Here is a 20,562-nt window from a genome sequence, read left to right as displayed (position 1 = left end):
CTACGCTAACTCTAGACGAGTTTAGTGGAATATTTACACGATCTATTACAGCGCTTTGGATTTTTCCACTTATTTAACTTCACAGATCAGACCTTTTTTGCTCATTTAACAGTAAAATTGAGCAAGGAAATAGTTTCTATTTTTTAAAGAACTAGACTAGTGCCCGTTTGTAGAACCAAAACAAAAACGAATCTCCTCGTTGGGCGTTCGTCTTTTTAATGTTAATCTAGCAGCTGAAATATCTCCCAGCCTTTCTTAGTGTCTACAGGAGCGATTCATCACTAAATTAAATAAATAAGCTGCGTTCACGATCTAAAACATGCTGGAAGCAGACTGCAGCGCCAGGTATGTCAGCTAAATTTCCCCCAACAGACCAGAACAGCACTCTGAGGTTGAGAGTGGAATATTTTGGCCACAGGGGGAGACAGTGGCTGGGTGGCCTTTCATTAACCCTGTAAAGGGACAAGCTCAGGTCCGGCGTCAAGGCTGCGCCCGCCCACGACAGATTACAACACCTCATGCAAATGTACTGGCTCAAGACGATCTACAGAGGGCGCTCTAGGCAGGGCCGGATTATCATTGCAGGTTTAGAAGAACTGGTTTACACTTCTTACCAGCTGGTGGCAGCAACGCACCAAGTCAATGTTTACCAATAAGAAGGAGAAGCACGCAGCCAAGCGTAGCATGCTAACCTGATGCTAACTAGTATTCATGATGTAAACATTATGAGAATTACGTGCAAAAAGAAGAATTTACTAAAGGGCAGGATTTGGAAGAAGACTTGTGGACTAAGTACGTTATTGGAGAACATTAACTGGACGTAAGGATTGTTTTGAGATGGTGACTCTGTGGTGCGCAGCTGTGAAGGGCGAGTTGCAAGTATTTTTCTAAGAGGTTCAGTAAACTTGATGACTTTGTCTTAAGTTTTGATTGCATCTGTAATTGGCATACATAATTGGAATTAAACAATGAAGAATCTTAGCTTTTCAGTTATTTATGTAGAACAAGTTGGTGACGTAAAACGATGGATTTGACCCGGAAGTATATGAATGTAACGTCCACCGGACAGATTATAAACATGCAGAGGGGTTAATAAAAACACGATCTACTGCCGGTTTACTGGAGATGTCCAGGTGCCGACGACCCCACTGCACCTGGTTCGTAGAGAAACCTCGATGCGACCAAATCAGTCCTCAGATGCCTCCGGGTCACAACGATAGCTGAATGGAACCAAGTGTTTTAAAATCAACTCTGAAGGAGTTTGAGTCAGCTTTGTTCTGCAGGAAAACTATCTTGTTGTTCAGCTTCGCAGGTGCAAAAAGCTTTAAGGTTTTGGCAGCTTGTCAAAACATTTCTGAGCTAGAGATCTGCTAAGGGATGGCCAGTCTCCAGCGTTCTCTCCCGACTGCCGAGAAAGCAGAGGGGCTGGTTTATGTACCCGCTGTTATCTGTTACCAAACTTACCAAGGATGTCAGAAACACACGCTCTGAGACGCAGAGTCTCTGAGTCTAGGGACGAGGTTAGTTATGTGTCAAGCGTTCTTATCTTAGCCTTACTTCTAGTCTGGTGTAATGATGACCTCATCCTGTAAACATTACTAAAACACTGAGCACAGATTCATGACATTTCATTGCTTATAATAACAAAAGTTCATAATGACTATTTTGAATTATGAGATCTTTTTTCCTTTTGGAGAATAAAAAGTTTATCTAAAGAGTTCTCTTGTGAGGAACCTTGGAGAAAGGAATGCTACTGTTCATCTTTATTATCTGATGAAGCTGCGCTCAGCTGATGATGTCATCTGATTAAAATGCCGAGTTGTGCAGACTCACAGACTCCTGACAAGGGAAGATGCAGCAGGACATGTGGTAGCCAGGGTTATTTGCTCTGGCTGCACATGACCTGTGGGATCTTTTAGAATCAGTCCATTTCGTGACGTTACATCGGCCGACCGACGCATCGCTCTGCCCCTGATGAGGGTGTTATAAGTGAGCTCTGATCAGAGTGGGAACTGTTTGCTGGAATAAAACAACTCTGTCATTGCAAGTGCTACTTCACAACCTGTAGATGCTCAGTTAAAGGTGATTATTGAGTTATTTGCTGCAGAAAAAGTAGAAATTTCATTATGAAAACCCAAAAATGTGAAATTTACAGCAAAGTCGAGATGATAAAATAGATGAGCGGCAACGACTGGAAATGTTTTAGCTTGCTTGCTGATCCGTTGGGTCACATCTGATCTGTTTCTCCAAACGCTTTAGGTAATATTGGATTTATTCTGCAGATTCTCACATCAAATGATGCAAATAATCGCCCAAACGAACAGGAAGTAATTTAAATAAATGAGTGATGATGGGAAGGACTTTTTGTCCGGATACTTTGGTCTAAAGCATCAATGAACTGTTTAGAAATGAGTCATTTTTACTTAAAGCAGGAAACGAATTGCAGATTTTTTTAAAGACCAAGAAAAGGCTTTAAGAAGACTGCATGCTCCTAGTAATTCCCTCCTCATTAGATTAAATCCCTGGTTAGTGGTTACAGGAAATTGTTTATAATTCAAAAAGAGCAAAATCACCTCCTAACCTCCTTTGACCCCGGGGTTGAAACAGATTTGAGCTTTCTCTGTCGCTGATGTTTGGGCGTCGCGTACGACCGCTGGCAGGAGAGCGCTCCTGAGCAGGAAACAGGAAATAAGTCCAAACAAAGTTGTTTGGTAGCCTTAAAAAGCAGAGCAGCAGGGCTGCGCAGTAAACTGATGTCATGCTCGTTTCCTCAGAGCGTGGAGGGAAAAAGTCGTGATCACATCCCTTCATTGTGCTCGTCTGCTTTGAAGACGCCGCAGCTTTTTCAGATTGTCACGGTTTTGACATTGTTCACTTTGAGAGGAGATAAGCCATCTGTTTTAATAACGACGCCCGTCAAAGTAAACAGAAACGTGATCCGAGCGTTTGATGGAGCCACGGCGCAGATGAAACCCTTTTTCTGGTTTGTTTGTTTTGATTTGGTTTTTGCATTAGCAGCGTGGGTCCCATCCCCGCTGCTCCTCAGAACCTGAGACCTTTATTTATCCTAGTCAGACTTCATCGTTCCTGCACCCTGTAATCATGCAGGCCTGCTGATGTGTGGGTGGGGGTGGGGGGTGGGGGGGGGTCGGGGAGGTTGCAGTCCTCCAGGAACAGGACTTCACCTACAACCAAACCGCGTATAATTTACATTCCTCAGATACCGGCCGACCTGAGCACGGTAAAAAACTGGTGTGTGTGTGTCGTGGCGACACGTCTCTTGATCTGCCTCAGCTTTTGAACTTTTTGCCCCAGGCCTGACGCAAAAAGGGGCAAAGGGCACGAATCTGAGGTGGGTCAGTCGGATGAGTCGGCGCGTTAATGTAGGAGCCAAGTGAAATTGTGGAGAATTGATGGGAGGCGAGCGAAAAGCGCCCCGGCTGCACCGTTTACACACACACACACACACACACACACACACACACACACACACACACACACACACACACACACACAGCCTCAGTGGGTGTTATCCACAGAACAGCAATGAGTGGGTGAGAATGGCATCACCGCAACGACACTGGCCTTACCACCAAAGAAACAAAAGAGCCTGTGTGTGTGTGTGTGTGTGTGTGTGTGTGTGTGTGTGTGTGTGTGTGTGTGTGTGTGTGTGTGTGTGTGTCCTTCCTTCCCTCAACATCAGATCCATCTTAAAATGCTGTGGCTGCTCCACTGATGAAAATTGCTCCCTTTCATTCTTCCTGTAAGCACATCTATGGAGGTGGGGGTGAGGGGGTGGGTATGTGGTTCGGAGGGGGGAGGAGTGTTGGCATGATGTGTGTATTAATGCGTGTTTTGTCACTGCGCGTTTTTATCTAAGAATCTGACGGCTGGGAGATCGTTTTACGGACAAAAACAAAACGAGAAGCGTAACCTCGGCGCGCCCCCATCCGAGGTGAACGGGGCCATTAGCGCTCCGCCATCATGGCTTGCATCACGAGACTCATCAAAGGCCGCTCGCAATGAGGAGCCCATATGGGGACGTGTTGTTTTCTTCACAGGAGATCTGCGTTAGCAGGACATATTTTTTACTCTTCAGCTCTACATCTGCTGCTGCTAGAGGGCCTCAGCGCGCAGCTGCGCCACAGAGCTCCTCTGGAAGGAGATCTGTATCTTCAAACTCAGACCTCTGGCGTTGGAGGCCTGTGCTCCTGTTAATTTTACAAGTCTGGGTCCCGTTAGCCATGTCAATAATACGGGGGAATGTGGAATAAAGCGCCCACCCCAGTGGCGTTGTGTACAAGACAGAGAGAGTAGCAATCTGTGGTATCATAAAACCGGTTTGTCCCACCCTGACCCCCTGCCTCCTTTCCTCTCCAGTCGTCGCTCCTCCATCACTCCTGCCTTTCATAATCCTTGCTGCTCTTTCAAAGCTCTATAGTTTAAAGGGACATTATGGAAGTGTGACAGCCAAAACATGTGTAGAAATAATAAATGTCTTCTTCATACATTCTCCTGCAATGCCCTGGTCCTGTAGAATGAGCCCTGGCATTTTTACTGTGATTGCCTGTTTTTCTGTAAAATCACAGAAAAAGAGAGATGCTCGGGTCGAGCAGGCTGCTTCATGCGCGTTCACGCTCAGGCATCGCCCGTAGCATTTGCTATCCGTAGCTTTAGCAGCAGAGAGAGAGGCAGTGCCACTTTGTCGCTGTTCCTAACGCCTAGTGACAAAGCTAGCTACATTTCTGAGGACCCTTAGCTACTTTCTGTAGAACTTTCTTCTAGATATTTCCTGCTAATTAGCAACAAAATAGTCATTTTCACTCCGAACCGTTCTTTGAACGTTGTTTCAGCTGTCATCAAGGATATAAATGTTACAGATACAGAAGATGTCACTGGTGCTTTAGCTCACATTAATGGTATATTTTTTTTACAGTAAGATGCCCAAATTTTTATTTGAGACTCGCCGAACGGCATTGAATTCACAGATAAAAAAGATGTGGGTTCAACTTTCATTTTGGAACAATTTTTCAAGCAAGGGAAGGGAATGATCTGAGCATGCAGGAGGACTGACCCATCATAAACCTTTGTCGGCTGTGCTGAAGAGAAAGCTACAGAACCTAATTATTTAATTAATTAGCTGCACGTTCTCCTGTCCTCTGTCCTCCGGGCCACACACACACACACACACACACACACACACACACACACTCACACACACACACACACACACACACACAAGGGACTGTCTCAGCTGTTATTTTCGTTAAGGAGTGTGCACGTACAGCATGCGCACCTCGTGCACGAGCCTCCTATCGAAGCTGCCGTCACGCTTTTGGCCTGAGGGGGCAATCACGAGCATAAAAATTCAAACGTCCGTAAAGTCCCTTTAAGTAGATCCCAACTGTGCACCTCGGAAACATGTTGTTAGGAAATGAAACAAGTGTTAGAAGCAAAAGAAGCTTTTGTGGATTTGCATTTTTATAGAATCTGAAACTTCAACAAAAAGCGTAAAAAGGAAAAATCTATTAAAGTTTAGATGTTCGGAGGTGTAGCCTCTTCGTTTGGCTGGAGCTGACACGCCACAAAGAGATAAAGGAAGGCGTGGCCTCATCCACCCTCACGTCGGATTGGTCAGCGTGATGCCAGCAGCTTTTCTGCTGGAGGGTGTCAGCAAGTCTTTACAGTCAGAGCTACAGATCATCACTGGTTCGTTTAGCTACTGCCAAGAAAAAGTCAAGATCACCCCACCGTGTCACACAGCTGACATCAGCTCTGGTTTTCTTAGCATCGTTCTGGAAATCCAATAAAAGTGGATGTTTTACCTACTTGGTTTATGACCCTGGAGCGGGGTTGGCATGCAGCTGTAGCCGAAAAAACGAACTTTTACGCTTTCTATATCCGTCACAGAAACTTCAAACAGAGAGGGCTGTGGTGGTGCTTTTCTTTAACCGCCATTGACTCCGGCACATTAAACTCTTTCCATGACAGAGTTAAATAATAGGAGCCGCGCAAAACCGAGATGAGGCCGAGTTTTATAGGTGCTGCTCTGCAGCTCTGGCAGGCAGTCGTGTGGGTCTGCGGCGGCGGCGGCGGCGGTGAACTCACAGGGTGGTGCAGCTGCAGGAAGACTCGTGGTGGTGGAGGTTATTTCAGGACTGAATGAGGTCTCGGTTAATCCTGGGTGACAACGCAGATGACAAAAACATGACAGGGGAGGGAAAACCCCTTTGGGACTTGAACCACCGAGAAGCATCTGTTTTCGGAGGCTCTCGCGTTTCTCGTCCTTGCACTTTCGCTGACCTCCTTCAAACGAGCTCCCAAAGATGAAGGGGGACCGCAGGAGCAGCGATGGGAGCTGTGGTCCATTAGCTGTCGATCACCTCCTCGCTGCTCCTCTGAGGACTTCTCCTCAGTGACGTCTGACCTCGTTAAAAATGCCTCACTGGATGTGTGACTATCTGTGAAACCCGGATAATAAATGTTCTGCAGCCTTCCTGCCATCCTCCAGCGTCTGATGTGGTTTTGATGGGGAACCGGATCCCGCTGGTGCAAAGGAGAACCAGACTTATGCTGCAGCCAGCTGTGCCCCCCCCCCCCCCCCCCCTCCACATCTGGCCCGGCTTGGCCCTGCCCTGGCCTCTGTTCCTATACATTAATGAGCACCACAATAGTAATGGCTACCATTACACTGCAGATTGTGCGTGAGTAATCGTCAGCTTTGGAGCGTTTCGGCGTTGCACAAACCAGCTTTTTTTGCATTTTGCTGAACATGCTAGCTCTCATTTTGCATAATTGCATTAGAGTGGAGACGTTGCTCGTGCTCAAAGCCGGTTGTGTTGTCCCCAAAGCCCAAAGCGTATAATAAAGACGGAAGGAAGCTCATTCTGAGTGTGGAAGCAGCCGTCTGTTATTATCGCTGCTTTTCATTCCTGGTTGCAAACACGACAGATAAGAGCTCCGGCGCTGACCAAACCCGACAGAAACGGCTCGTTTGTTAGCTCGCTTGTTTCCTGCGGTTGCATAACTGAAGCCCGTCGCTCTCCTGGTGCTTCTCACCCCTTCTTTCTGCTGCAGCAGCGAGCTTCGCTTGTGGAAATGTGGAAGTCATTAGCCACAAAGCCCAGCAAATATAATAACAGGGCGATTATCTGTCTGCTGTTTCTGCTTGTTTTTCTCATTGCCGGGGTGGTGCTGTGTTCAGGGCGAGCCCTCCTCTCCTCTTTCCCGGACTTTTTCTATTTGTAGATCTGCGCGTTTCGGAGGATACCCCACCCCCACCTCTTTCTGTCTTTCATGCGGTGGTGGTTCTGTTTCCCATCATGGACTTGTGATGAAACCACAAGAAAGCTCAGCCTCGTGTGACGAGAGCAACAGTTGCTTGGTGACAGGGAGGGGGGGCGGGCGTGTTGACCCAACATGGTGACGACCCAATCAGTAGATGATCTCTTCATTTCCTCACGGACGGGGGTAAGTTGCTCATATCTGTGAGGTAAAATGGTTTGTGGACATCCTCTGGGGGGTGTTCCTCTTTACGATAACCTCACTTATCTCGGAGTCTTTGCAGATCCTTCCCATTCCCACCGCAAACAGCCAAATGCCACATTCACCATCTAATCCTGGAAGCCCAGCTTGGCCACTTGGTGGTGGAGCGACTGCCAGCGCCGACCCATTCCAGACCATGTGCAGACAAGCCGCGCTTCTTCCTGAAGCTCCGGGGTTTTGTTGGAGAGCTGTGGAAAGTGGAGTCGTCTCTTTTCTTTTTGACACAATGCATTCAGCAAGTTCAGTCATTTGAATACTCGCTGCTTTTGAGAAGTTTGAAGGACGCGAGCTCCTTTGGGATGCAGTCGGCTGCCCTCTTCCTGCCTGATTGTTATCCTGTGTGACTGGGGCAGTCATGATTACTTTGGAGAAGCAGTAACTCATTGCTGTGAAGGTGCTGATGTCAGTTAGGAGCGTCTCCTGCTCTGCATCCAGAAAAGTCATCTCACATCATTCCTTCTTTTGGAATTAAAGCGGTTTTTAATGCAACACCGTGTTTATTACTTATGGATCGGATTGCGAAGCTCGCTTATGCTCATCAGAACACGGCTTCCATCCTCGGGTTGCATCTGGTTACAGGTGCCTCTAAGACCTGAGGAGTGAGCAGCACGCCTCGTCGGTCCTCTGGGTGTGGACCTGATCTCAACATTTTCCCTCCGTCGCTCTTTTACATCCTTTCTGTAAGGACTTCAAAGGCGTGACCCCTGTTGTACCTCCATTAAGCTGTTTTTGTGGCTTTACAGAGTCGTTTGCTGTCAGCCGATCTCAGGTGGATTTACGATCTAGTAGTGGATATCTTCCCCTGCCAAGCCAGCATTAATTTGCTGAGAGATGGGAGCCGTTTACCAACAAAAGAGTGGCATCATAATTGCAGAAACCTGACACCCGAGGCTCCTCGCTGCTGCTGAACTCCTGTCAGCCAGACGATGGATTCCTGATAAGCTCGGCTGAACCACGCAACAGAAACGGCTTTAATTAAAAGTAACTCTGGCTGTCACGCTGAGAGCAGCCGGGGCCTCTGATGAGCTCTAAAATGAACTGTTAGGAGTACTTCTGCGGTGCACGCAGGAATCTGGAAGACATGCCTGCATACAAGCTAACTGCCAGTAATATGGAGCACGCTCGACGTCACACGAGAGATTAAATAACGTTAAACTGTAGTTTGATCCTTGTTTCTCTGTTTTCCTGCAGTCGGAAGGATTGGCGTTGCTTAGGACTCTCACTACCAAAGTATACAATAAATAAACGAGAAGATAAAAATGTAAACAAAGTTGTGAAAATAAAGATATTTGGAAATGAGTAAAGATATATTTTTATTCATTTTGGCAGCAGGAGTCCATCCATGACCGTGAGATTTTAATTATGACTGAAACAAAGATCCCAGATGAAATGGTCCTCCATGGGGTGGTCAGGATCAGCCGTGCTGGTCCGTCTCATGGAAAAGATCAGGTGGTTCAGTCACCTGGTTCAGATAATTCCTGGTTGGTCTCCTTGAGGGGTTTTCAGTCTCATCCCACTACCTCTTTAAGCATTCCAAACAGGAAAACATCTCGTCCATCCATCATCTGTCCCTGTCTGGTTTTAGGAATTATGTGCATACAACGAGCCGTTTCAAAAACTCCCATTTGTGATGTCACAAACTAGCTAAATCGAAGATAACCACATCCCATCTGCAGGAGAGCACAGAATGCCCGACTCCGAGCCCATCCTGCATATCTGAGCTTCTCGGCTTATAGCAGCACGAGCATGGGAAAGGTGGGCATGGCCATCACCGGCTGGTTGACGGAGTGGCAGAGCCCTGAAACTGCTAATTCTGGAAGATATTGAGACTGTCGTGACTTACGCTGCTTCATGTGGGAGGGATTTGGTGCAGAAAGCCCGTAGAACTATCGAGTCATATGTCTGTTTTAGGTTCTTGCCTTTCACTCCGCTTGTGTTGGACCTTGATCCGTGCTTCTGTCCCTTCAGTCCCGGGTTGCTGTCCACATTTTCCCAGTTCTGAAATCAGTTTCGCTTTAGTTTTCTGTTTGTGACTTTCTGCTTCAGCTGCACGTTCAGTTTGTCATCAGCGAGTCTATTTGATCTGCCTCCTGCTGAGTTTCTGCTTCTGGATTCTTTTCTAAACATCGGCATGCGACAGAAACGATCTGAGAACACCAGAATCGGGAGACACATCACAGATTTTCCAAGTCCCTGAGGAAATGTTTGTCTGAGGGCTGGAAGGCGGATGACAGAGAAGGAAAGAACAGATGATGAGACACGATCGTAGGAATGGGGAGGCTTTGGGTTTGAAAACAGGAATGTTAGAGTGCCGAAGTGCAGCTGGCTCACCAAGGGCTGTGATGACGGTATATCATACTGTAATGCATTAGCTCATGCTCGGACCCAACAGCTTGTCTTGATAAGAGGCCAGCCATTGCCCAACTGCATGCATAGCAACAAGGCCTCGTGGAGACCAGCCAAACACCAAGCTTGGTGCAACGACGTTTGACGGCTTATGTCCGTTTGACCGAAGACCCTCACATATGGCGTCTGATGGAAAAGAACAAATGGAAAGACACACACGGGCTAAATGTACGCTGTGTGTCTGGAGATTGTGGGAATGGAGGTCAGCTGAAAGATGTAGCAAGCTACGTGTACCGAAAAGGTGCCGGAACAAACAAAATAAACAAAAACCTCAAATATATGTGACTGAAAAATGAAACATTACCATCAACAAGATTTATGACCAAAGACTCCGAAATCTCTTCTGATTCTCTGTTTTCTGTTTCTGCCTTCTCCTGTTGGCGTCATCGGAGCGTTCCCGGGCAAAGCTCGGTGGCCGAGTGGTAGAGCCCGCCCTGAGACTGGGAGATCGGGGTTCGATTCCTGGTCGGGTCGTACCAAAGACTTTAGAACAGAATGGGACCCAGTGCCTCCCTGCTGGTCATCCAGCATTGAGGGGTTGGATTGGGGGTTAAACCACCAAATGGTTGGCGATAGCTGTGTCTGCAGCTCACCGCTCCCCCAGGGGATGGGTCAAATGCGGAGAACAAACTAATGGGACCTCCACAGCGTCTCACCGCAACACTTCCTGGTTACACTGATCTGTTATTAACATGGGGGTTTATTTTATTACCAGATGGTAATTTTGCAGTTAGTCTTCTTCTAATTTGGAGCTCACCGTTCTCGTACCTGACTAAATCAGAACAACCACCATCTTCGCTCTTCTTGCTTAAAACAAATCAAAGTTCATTTCAGAGATTTTGTAAATTGGGTCTATTTCTTAGACTCTTGTACGTTTTCAAACTTTCTTCTTTGTGAAAACTGACTTTCTGCAAACCAGCTTCTTCTAAATCAGTTTGTTATGTAAGTACTTGTTATTTATGAAATATGATCGAATATTCTGGGTTTCACATGCAGGCTAAACGGGAACAATGTCTTCTACCTCTGTTTCCTGCGTTAGCCGCTGATGGAACAGAGAAACTCCCCGATTAGAAAAGCCAGCGGCACTAGCACGTCACATTGTAAAATTCACGGACTCGCCCATCTTAACGCGGAAAGCTGTTGTTGACTTAGCGTCCAGGAGAGAGCAGAGCCCATCTCTGCTAGTAGAAGCTAACCATTAGCATTAGCATCTTGTAGAGATAAAACATCAACGTTGCAGCGCGAACAGCCAGTGGTAGAGTCACGTTGCTGTTAGCCAACCAGAGGCAAGATGTCTAAATATCAGGAAATACGACTCCAAATCCTGCCGACTGCCGTTCACCTCTCATCTGGCTCACTTCTAGGTCCTGGAACAAAAGCGCCAGAGCTTTTTTTTTCCCCTCAGCGATCAACTCACAAGGCGTTAATTTATAACAAGAGACCACTGCAGGTGTGTGGCAAAAATGCTTGAACTTGGTCTTTAAAAATAAGCTATGACCTTTTGTCTTTCCAAATAAAAACTGTTTAAAACTTAAATTCACTTCCTCCGTGAGAAAACTGCAGACTACCATAACTGGGCATGGTTTGTGAAGAGGTTAGCGTCCTTTCCGCTTCATCTTGTTGTTTATAATCTGCTGGTTTGTTTCCTAATGAGGACATGAGACCTCCTCTTGCAGCCGTTCTAATGCAAACCCAAACCCGCTTGACTCAGTTCCTGCTCGCTTATCCTGCCTCTCTGTTGCAGGAACTATGAGCGCCTGCGCTAATCATAACGGTGAATTAATTGTTTTCTGCCTTTCTTAGTAACGCCATCAAACAAGGAATTCAGTTTTAGAAATAAAAGCTCTCATGACAGGATCCCCCCGAGGCTGAGCGGCGCTCGCTCATCAACCCTCCATCAGACTCTGTTTATTTGAAATTCCCTCTTTCTGGGAAGAAATGCCTTCCACCAGCTTTTGTTTTCCTTTGGAAACTCGGTGGCCACATATGGTTGCTATATACTTCCAAACTCAAGCCACATCTGCTTATGCTGTATATCTTTGAGCACCCCCACCCCTCCATCTGATTGTATGCTAACATTAATTGAAGCAGTGCCTTTGGTGATTTTTGCCTTAATGCTTTTGGCCAGAGCTTAAGAAGGATCAGGTCTGCACGTGATATGATGGTTCTTAATCATTCTAGGAACGTTAAACTGTTTTAATGGGAGATTTTTCTCCTCCCAGCATCCAGATGTCCTAATAAAGCGGGTCATTTTCTGCTCATTTACCCTCCTGTGTACGTTTTTACCTCACAACTTGTCTCTAGGATCTCACACCACACGCCAGATGAAGGCGTTCCTTCTGGATTCACGTCTTTATTTCCTTTTTCCCCTCAGAGTGTTATACTGCCAACGGAGAGGACTACCGAGGCTTCCAGAACCAGACCAGTCAGCTCGATGGTAAACCCTGCCTCTTCTGGAACGAGACTTTTCAGCACCCGTACAACACCCTCAAATATCCCAATGGGGAGGGAGGTCTGGGAAGCCACAACTTCTGCAGGTGAGTTTCTCTTCTAGATCAAGAGCATCCCCACTGGTGTAGAGTTAGGGGGAGGCTAGAACATCCAGCTGATGGGCTCTATCGTGATTTTGTTCATGGAGGTGGGATCTAGCGCTGAAAGCCCCGCCCACTCACCTGCACGCGATCCTGTTTAAGTATAAAATAAATCAAAGTGTCAGAAAAAGCATTTAAACATGCATCTTAGAAGGGGGCGGGGCTTCAACGTTGTACTAGAGTCGTCCGCTAGGGGGCGCTTAGTAAAAATGGATTGGCTTCAACTTCCAGGTTGGATTTAAATTCTATCCGTTCTGGACCTCCTAGTTAAAGGGGAACCGTGCAACTTTTTCATTTTCTTGAGTCGGTTTGTGCATTGTCGGGTTTTTATTGGTACTTTTTTATCGTCTTGTCTTCTTTTATTGTTGTTGGCTGTATTTTATAGTTCTGTTTTATGTTTTTTATCTCTATTATTGTGCGACTGTTCAGCACTTTGGTCAGCCGTATGGCTGTGTTTTTAAAGTGTTATATAAATAAAGGTAAAATGAACCTTTATGCAGTTAATGAAAAGTCACTCAGACCCCCACAGACTCGGGAGACCAGATCCCAACTTGCCAAATGTGGGACAGAGACACTCGATGTGGGACAACGTGAAGTTCCAATGTAATGAGAAAAAACACGTATATTCTGCCTTTTAGCCCTAACACCACTGATACTAATACATCTAATAATATTCTTATTATTTAATATATTTCTTGTACATATTTTATTTGAACTCAACATGAAGAAGCAAACAGCAACAGCGTTACTGTTCCACACTTCCTCTCACGTTACACAGCATGACTCTGTAGTGGCTCTGATCATTTTAATAACACAGATCGGCCCACAGTAATAAAACATGCAGGTTTAAGCAGCTTTTCACAGTTTTCATTCAATGTTTTCCACAACAGAACGACAGTAAAAGTACCAGTAATATTTTTAGATCCATTCAAGTTTGTTTTTCATTCATTTCCCACTAAAATCAGCATCTCATTTAAAAAATATCCAAACTTTTTTGCTGTTTTTTTTTTTTCATAATTCAGAAACAAAACATTTTTTAACCATGACAATGAAACTCTTCTAGATTTTAGGTGAGAGAATAAATAAACATCCGATTCTAATCTCTAAAAAAATCAGATCTGATCTGATAAAAGTTTCTCAGAGTTACTTTCTGCCTCAAATGTCTGAGAATAAGTGATGAAAGCTTCCATCTAGTCTCATTATTTCTTCACTGTGCTTTAAGGGCTCAGCGTGTAGCAGGAATCTGAACCCGCAGCACCGTGTCTGTGTTAGAGCCTCCATTGTGTTTATCATGGACCTGTCTAATTACTGGAAAAGCTGCTTTTCACCTCTTCATGTCAGACTCCGCACCGAGACATGAAGAATGACTCAGAAACAACAAAGACTCTGTCGAGTGTCTCTGAACACGTTTAATTCACGAGTTTACAACATTTTCTCCTCCGTGCTCGCTCACGCGTGTTTTGGTGGTTCGGGCGCGCTCCACGCACGCTCCGGATCTGCGTTTAAGTCCCGCCTCCGTTTGATCGACAGCAACAGGCAGATTTTTCCACCATTTCTCTTATAAGATTGAAACTCGAACCAGGAAACTGTCAGTAATGCGGGACATGAGTCTTAATTTGCGGGACGCGTGAAGAGTCGTGAAAATGCAGGACATCTGGTCACCCTACCCACACGTCTTGGCCAGATTTCTGCATTTGCAGCTTCTGAGTGCCGGTCCGGTCTGTTGGATTTAGGAAACAAAACTGGAGCTGACCTACCTGGGGCGGTCTGCTTCCAGCACATTTTGTCATGTAGGGATGATTCCCTCCTGCAGACACTAAGGAAGGCTGGGGAGACATTTCAGCTGTTAGATTAAAGTGTTAAAAAGGTGTTAAAAACAAGCCAAACGCACCTTGTGTCCCTTTAATAAAACAATTCAACTGTAATTTTTATTAAACAATGATTTTCCGAATCAGCATTAATGACCTTTATTAAAAAATGACGAATGTCTAATAAATAAACTCAACAGTCTTCTTATTTTTGCTCTAATGTCCTGACGATGTGAAGAGCTTGCATCTGTCACAAGCAGACCCATACCGCCCCATCCTCTTTGTTTCTTCTTTAGAAAACTAAAACGCTTCCTGCCACACAGAAGGAATGGAATGCAGCCTTAGCCTAAGAAACAAACACGTTCAATGTGTCTGAATGAGGCTGAAGGGCTCCCCGTGGCCGTGCTAAATCATTTTAGAAACGTGAAACTAATTATATTTCAGCGCCAAAGCCACAGTTCTCATTACTTTTCTATTACAGTCCCTTTATGCTGACTTCTAAGAACATTTTGGACGCGCTAACGAGGAACGCACTTGGACAGGAAATGAAACGATGACTAGAACAAGTGGAGAAGGACAGCTTGGACTTTTCTCGGCTCAGATTCATCATTAAGGGAATGTTTGACACCTGTTAGCTGAGATCGGGTTTCACGCCGATACCAGCAGTTTGCTAAACAACCAGGAAATGGAAAAGTAGCAACAGGAAGGAAAAGGAGTAGCCCGCCTTAAACGGAAGGCGACGAACGCCACGCAGCAGAGCGTTTAAGGGCGCCGCGCTTGCTCTGATGGCTGCTGTAACGTTGGTGTCTTTGCTCTTACCTCTTCGCCTTCCGACGCTCTCAGTTTCAGCCTCACCAGCTCCTGACCTTGGTCAGTCTGATTTCATCTGTCAGAGCGGTTTGAACACAGAGCGCCCGTTCAGACGTTGACTTCTGGACATTTTAAAGATGGCGTTCAGCTCCGTCATCACGTGGACGCGAGCACGCTCAGTCTGTGCGAGCAGATCTCTCCCCTTCATCCCTGAAATGCGAAGGGGCACGGCGGCTCTGGGCGTCAGGGAGCCGTTTCCGCCTGCCAGTCACTCTCCGAGCGCAGCTGTCGGCGTTACACGGAATAACTGTCAGACTTGTATTTTCCCAGGGACTTCCTCTGTTCCGTGAGTCAGATGAAATTAACCGAGACGTCCAGAACAGTGGCTTGGCCCAGATTTTTTTGGACCGTAGGAAACAGAACCACCCTCCCTTTCTCGGCCCAAAGACTCCAAGTCGTGGTTGTAAACTCGTGACGCGGCGGTGCTTTGAAGTGGAGCTGGACAAATTGGCTTTTACTTGGACAAGACTTGGATTTTGGAAGATTTATGAGCTGGATGTATGCAGAGCACTGAGGTGAGCGATCTCTGCACATTAGGAGCTCGTTATTTCCAACAAGCGGTTCAGAAAGTGCATTTCGTTGTTTGGATTCGCCTGTTTTCTTGGCCTCTGTTGCAGCTGGCAGCTCACTGCGTTGCTTCCCCACTGAAAGAGGGATTTCTGCTGCCTGCAGCCGTTCCCAAACCGTTTCGGATGTGTTCCTGAGCTGCGAGCCTCCCACCAGCAGAACTAAAGTGACCACTTCATTGTGAGAAGATGAGGGATGGCATTTATGGCATGTCTGCACAAGGTCAAGCACCAGCGCATGCCTTTGCTCACACGAACTTTTCCCATCCACTTGGAGAAGATCCCACTTCTTTGGAAGACGTTTGGAATGCTCCATCACAGAAACCTGAGGTGGATTTTTTCCAGTCGCGCCGTCCGATTTGATTTTCAAACCTCCTGATTTGCATTTGAGTGCACGCTGCGATTCAAATAAAACCTTCATGACCTGTCAAGATTAACGCATCCTTCCACCTGATTTGTGTCTCACTCGTTTGGGGTTTAGCCTTTCCTCCGTTCCAACCACCGCAGCTCCACGATGGGCGGTAGCGCACGAACAACGGGGCAGGAAAGCCCAATGAAGGGCGGGTTTAGCTCGTCCGACCCTGAGGCCGAGGCCAAAGCGCAGGTGGATAATGCAGATCTGAGGTGGTGTGTGTGTGTGTGTGTGTGTGTGTGGGGGGGGGTCTGAACTTTAACACACCGCTTTAAGCTCGTATCAGATGTTGAAAAGCCGAGAAGAGGAGGATTACAGGCTGACGCTTTGTCCCATCACTGCAGATTTAGTGGAGAGGCCACCCCCCCCCCCCCCCCCCCCCACACACACACACACATTTCACTTTTACAACATGCAATAAAATACTCCGGTGAAAACAGAGGAAAAACGGGACGGAGGGGAAATGTCACATTATTCCCCTGCAAAGAAAGGGGCTGGACGCCTGGGGGGACGAGACAAGAGCTCTTGTGTTGCAGCGGAGATGCAGGAAGGCCGATTTCAGCAGCGTGGTTGGATTAAGGAGTCAATAAAAAATAGAATCAAATCCCGATGCTGTGCACTTCTAAACCTAAAATATACGGTCAGTAGTTAATTACGTCTTTGACCTTCTCTTCATTTTAATCTCCATACCAACGTCCTGACTGATCATCTCTCCAGCCAATCAGCTGTTTCTGCAGGCTGTCCTCCTGGTGCATTAGGGTGATGGTGTGAAGTGCACGACGGTTCAGTGAGTGGCTGAATGGCTTTGCCAGCCATTTCATGGCTGTTTGCAGGTGTGTGTGTGTGTGTGTGTGTGTGTGTGTGTGTGTGTGTGTGTGTGTGTGTGTGTGTGTGTGTGTGTGTGTGTGTGTGTGTGTGTGTGTGTGTGTGTGTGTGTGTGTGTGTGTGTGTGTGTGTGTGTGTAGGGCAGAATTTATGAGTGTTCTCCATGGTTCTAATGCTTTTCCACTACATAGATGAGATAATGGGAATGCCAGAGTGAGTGGTGTTCCAGTCGGGTCCACGACGACTGTGATTTGCTGGGGCAGCTGTAGCTCAGCGGGTTGTCCAGTAATCGGAAGGCTGCAGGTTCGATCCCGACTCCGGACAGCGAATTCTGCTGTTGTGCCCTTGGGCAAGACATTTAACCCACGTTGCCTGTTGGTGGTGGTCAGTGCGCCCCAGGGCAGCTGTGGCTACATCGTAGCTCATCACCACCAGTGTGTGAATGTGTGTGTGAATGGATGAATGATACACTGTAGTGTAAAGCGCTTTGGAGTTCTTACTCTGAGAGGCGCTACACGAGTGCGGGTCATTTATCCAGATTATATAATTATAAAAAAGCCAAAAAAATACATTTCAGACAAAGTTCTTCCAAACATCTTCATCACCTTCTTCTTCTTCATCCTAATTAAATGGCTAAAAAAAATCATCAAACGTTCATTACATGAATCTCATTAACTGAAGTGAGCTCAGAAGGAAGCACCTGTAGCAAATATTTTAAAGGTCTGGTTCACTGAAAAAAAAAACTTTTAATGATTATTTCTGATTATAATTGTCACTGTTTTATCCAGCTGAACATGAAAATAGTCTCCTACACCAATCTCCTGCATTAGCTTCTGATAGAAAACAGACGGTGAAACTCTAGGATTAGAAAAGCCTGACAGAGCTACGTCACCCTGTCACTAACATTCATGGACTCACCCATCTACACTAGCGACGGGGAAGACTATTGTAGGTTTAGTGTGCAGGAAGCAGCAGAGAACGTCTCGGCTAGTAGAAGCTAACTGTTAGCATTAGCAACTCCACCACACAGCAGAACTCCTCCAGGCTCGTGTTATTTGTGGAGATAAAACATCAACTTTGCAAGTCAGTGGTGGAGTCGTATTGTTATCAAATTTGAGGCAAAATGTTCAAATATCAGGAAATAAGACTAAAAATCCTGTCATCTGATGTCACTCTCTGCTGCAGCAGACTTGTCCCTGCTGATCCAAGCACTTCTGGGCTTTTTTTGCCCTGAGTATGGCCTGCAAGGCATCCATTCCTACCAGAAAGGACTGCAAATACACACGTTTCCCACCCCTGTAAAGACCATTTTTCTTTTGCTCATGCCTTGATGCGGCTCTGTTTGCATGTTGAATCATTCCAGTCGATTCTAGAGTTTTCTGTCATGCAGTAAATTACCAGACTCTGATCTCCTGTTGACCTGAAATCCCAGCTGGCTCCTCATCACCACTCCAATCAGTGCTTCTCCTCCACCCAAGTCAGCGTACAGTTATGTTTGCTCCTTCAAGGAGTAAATTAGCGGCATTCTTTGCTTGAATAGTTTGATGTAAATTAATCTGATTGTACTTGAAGCTTTTATGGTACAAAGGGGTTTAAACCAGATCATAAATTTGGGGTTTAGAGGAAATCGTTGGAGCAGAAGCCAGCTCTCCGTTTTTCTGATGGACGCCTAAATTGGCGAAATGTGTGGCTCACTCAGAGGAAAAAAAAAGACTCAGAGTAATTGTGCCAATTAGGAGTCCAAATGTCTGCTGTGTCCTACCTCTGGGTAGACGGGAACAAGCTATTCCCATCCGAGCCCAGCACCCTTTCGTTGACGCGCTGGATGGGAATGCAATCCTGTTATGATCAGAGGTGGAAAGTAACTAATTACTTTACTGTAATTGAGTAGCTTTTTTATGTATTAATACTTTTTAAGTCGTTTTTAAAATCTGTACTTTTACTTTTACTTGAGTACGTTTTTAAAAAAGAATTATAATTCGCTACATTTTAAATCATATCCATTACTGAGTAAAAATAAATTGTAGCTTAATAAATTTAAAATATTGCGTGAGCGCCGTGTCTGACCCGGATGGGGGGGGTACACTTTAGATAATGAGGACAAACGGACATTTTTACCGCAGTTTTGCTCCAAAACATCAGTTCAGTCCCTGTGATCCACTCGCTGCTTACCTCCTCTCTCCCTCCTCTCCTGTGGGTTGGAACCCCAGGGGCGTGTCCAGGGGGTGGCCTGGGGTAGCACATACCACCCTTGGAATCTGATTGGCCACCCCACTGAATTCCCATTAAATAGACTTGTCTACAAAATGCTTGGGGTAGAAAAAAATCATAACCATTGGTGCCACCCCTGCATAAAGAAGTGCACTACCTGGGCCACCCCATTTTAAAAGATCTGGCCACGTCACTGTGGAACCCGCACCTTCGCGCACCGGTGTGACATCATCAGAATTCTGCTCGGTTCGGTAGCCGGACTCGGTTCCGTGTTTGAAATGTGTTTCTCTACCGCTCCGCACGAAAGCGCCAAAATAACGTTTAGCGCTCATAACAAGCGGATTCTCAGCGCTTTGCTCATAAAACAGAAGACCTGCAGGCCTCTGTGAGTTAAAACATCCTGGTACTGTTCAGGTGTAAACATTGTGCTCCATCCCTGTGTTTGAACTCAGAAGATGCTCCTTGATGCCACCGATATGTGATGATTTAGCTTGTTTCTTTATTTTACTCCAGAATAAGAGATTAAATTATTACTAAAGCAGTTCAGTGTAGTTAAATTAGTCATTCACATGATTCTAACATGCTGTGTGTGTGTGTGTGTGTGTGTGTGTGTGTGTGTGTGTGTGTGTGTGTGTGTGTGTGTGTGTGTGTGTGTGTGTGTGTGTGTGTGTGTGTGTGTGTGTGTGCGCGCGCACACACGAGCGTGTTGTGAACCTGCGTTGTGATTTTGCGATACTTAGATGTAGCCATCCTTACGCTGACAAAAATGTAACTAAGTAACTTTTACTTTGAGTACATTTTATTTACGATACTTTTTACTTTTACTTGAGTAAACATTTACTCAAGTACTTTTACTTGTACTTGAGTAAAAAATTATCAAAGTATTGGTACTTAAACAGGACATTTTAGTACTCTTTCCACCTCTGGTTATGATTCTGTGAAAACACAGTCGGGCTCACACACACTGGTACAGAGACTTATCGGTCTCCATGGGGATCGTGTCTTTGTGCCACGGGGCTAAACCAACAGATTTCCATCCATCAAGGCCCACCTTTATCTGCTGTGGCACCTGGGTTCATCTGAGACAGTCTGTCCTCCAGCTTTGGTTTTTTCCAACCCTTCAGATTCTCAAACAGAAAGCACTTCGGGGCAGGATCGACTGTCTCTGTCATGTGGGCTTCCCTGTTCGCTTTGACAAAGCGGATGATGTTTCCTGCAGGACGGGTGTGCAGGTGGGGGGGAAGGGGGAGGTGAAAGGAGGAGGAACCCACCTCTTTAATTACTGATGGGGGAGATTTGAGTATCATGAGAGGGGAGCTGTCCTCAGG

At 46.0% G+C, this 20,562-nt stretch overlaps 1 protein-coding gene across 2 annotated transcripts in view; it reads left to right on the top strand.

The window, feature by feature from the left end:
• The window catches only part of kremen1 (kringle containing transmembrane protein 1), a 65,153-nt gene that overhangs the window by 10,192 nt on the left and 34,399 nt on the right, over positions 1–20,562 (top strand). For both annotated transcript variants that reach the window (XM_015960512.3, XM_015960513.3), the window contains exon 2: positions 12,326–12,488. In XM_015960512.3, coding sequence (XP_015815998.3) covers positions 12,326–12,488 — 163 coding nt within the window. The remainder of the gene's footprint in view (positions 1–12,325; positions 12,489–20,562) is intronic.

Source organism: Nothobranchius furzeri, chromosome 10 (genome assembly GCF_043380555.1).
Source record: "Nothobranchius furzeri strain GRZ-AD chromosome 10, NfurGRZ-RIMD1, whole genome shotgun sequence".
NCBI lineage: Eukaryota > Metazoa > Chordata > Actinopteri > Cyprinodontiformes > Nothobranchiidae > Nothobranchius > Nothobranchius furzeri.
This window is presented reverse-complemented; position numbering and strand designations above follow the sequence as displayed.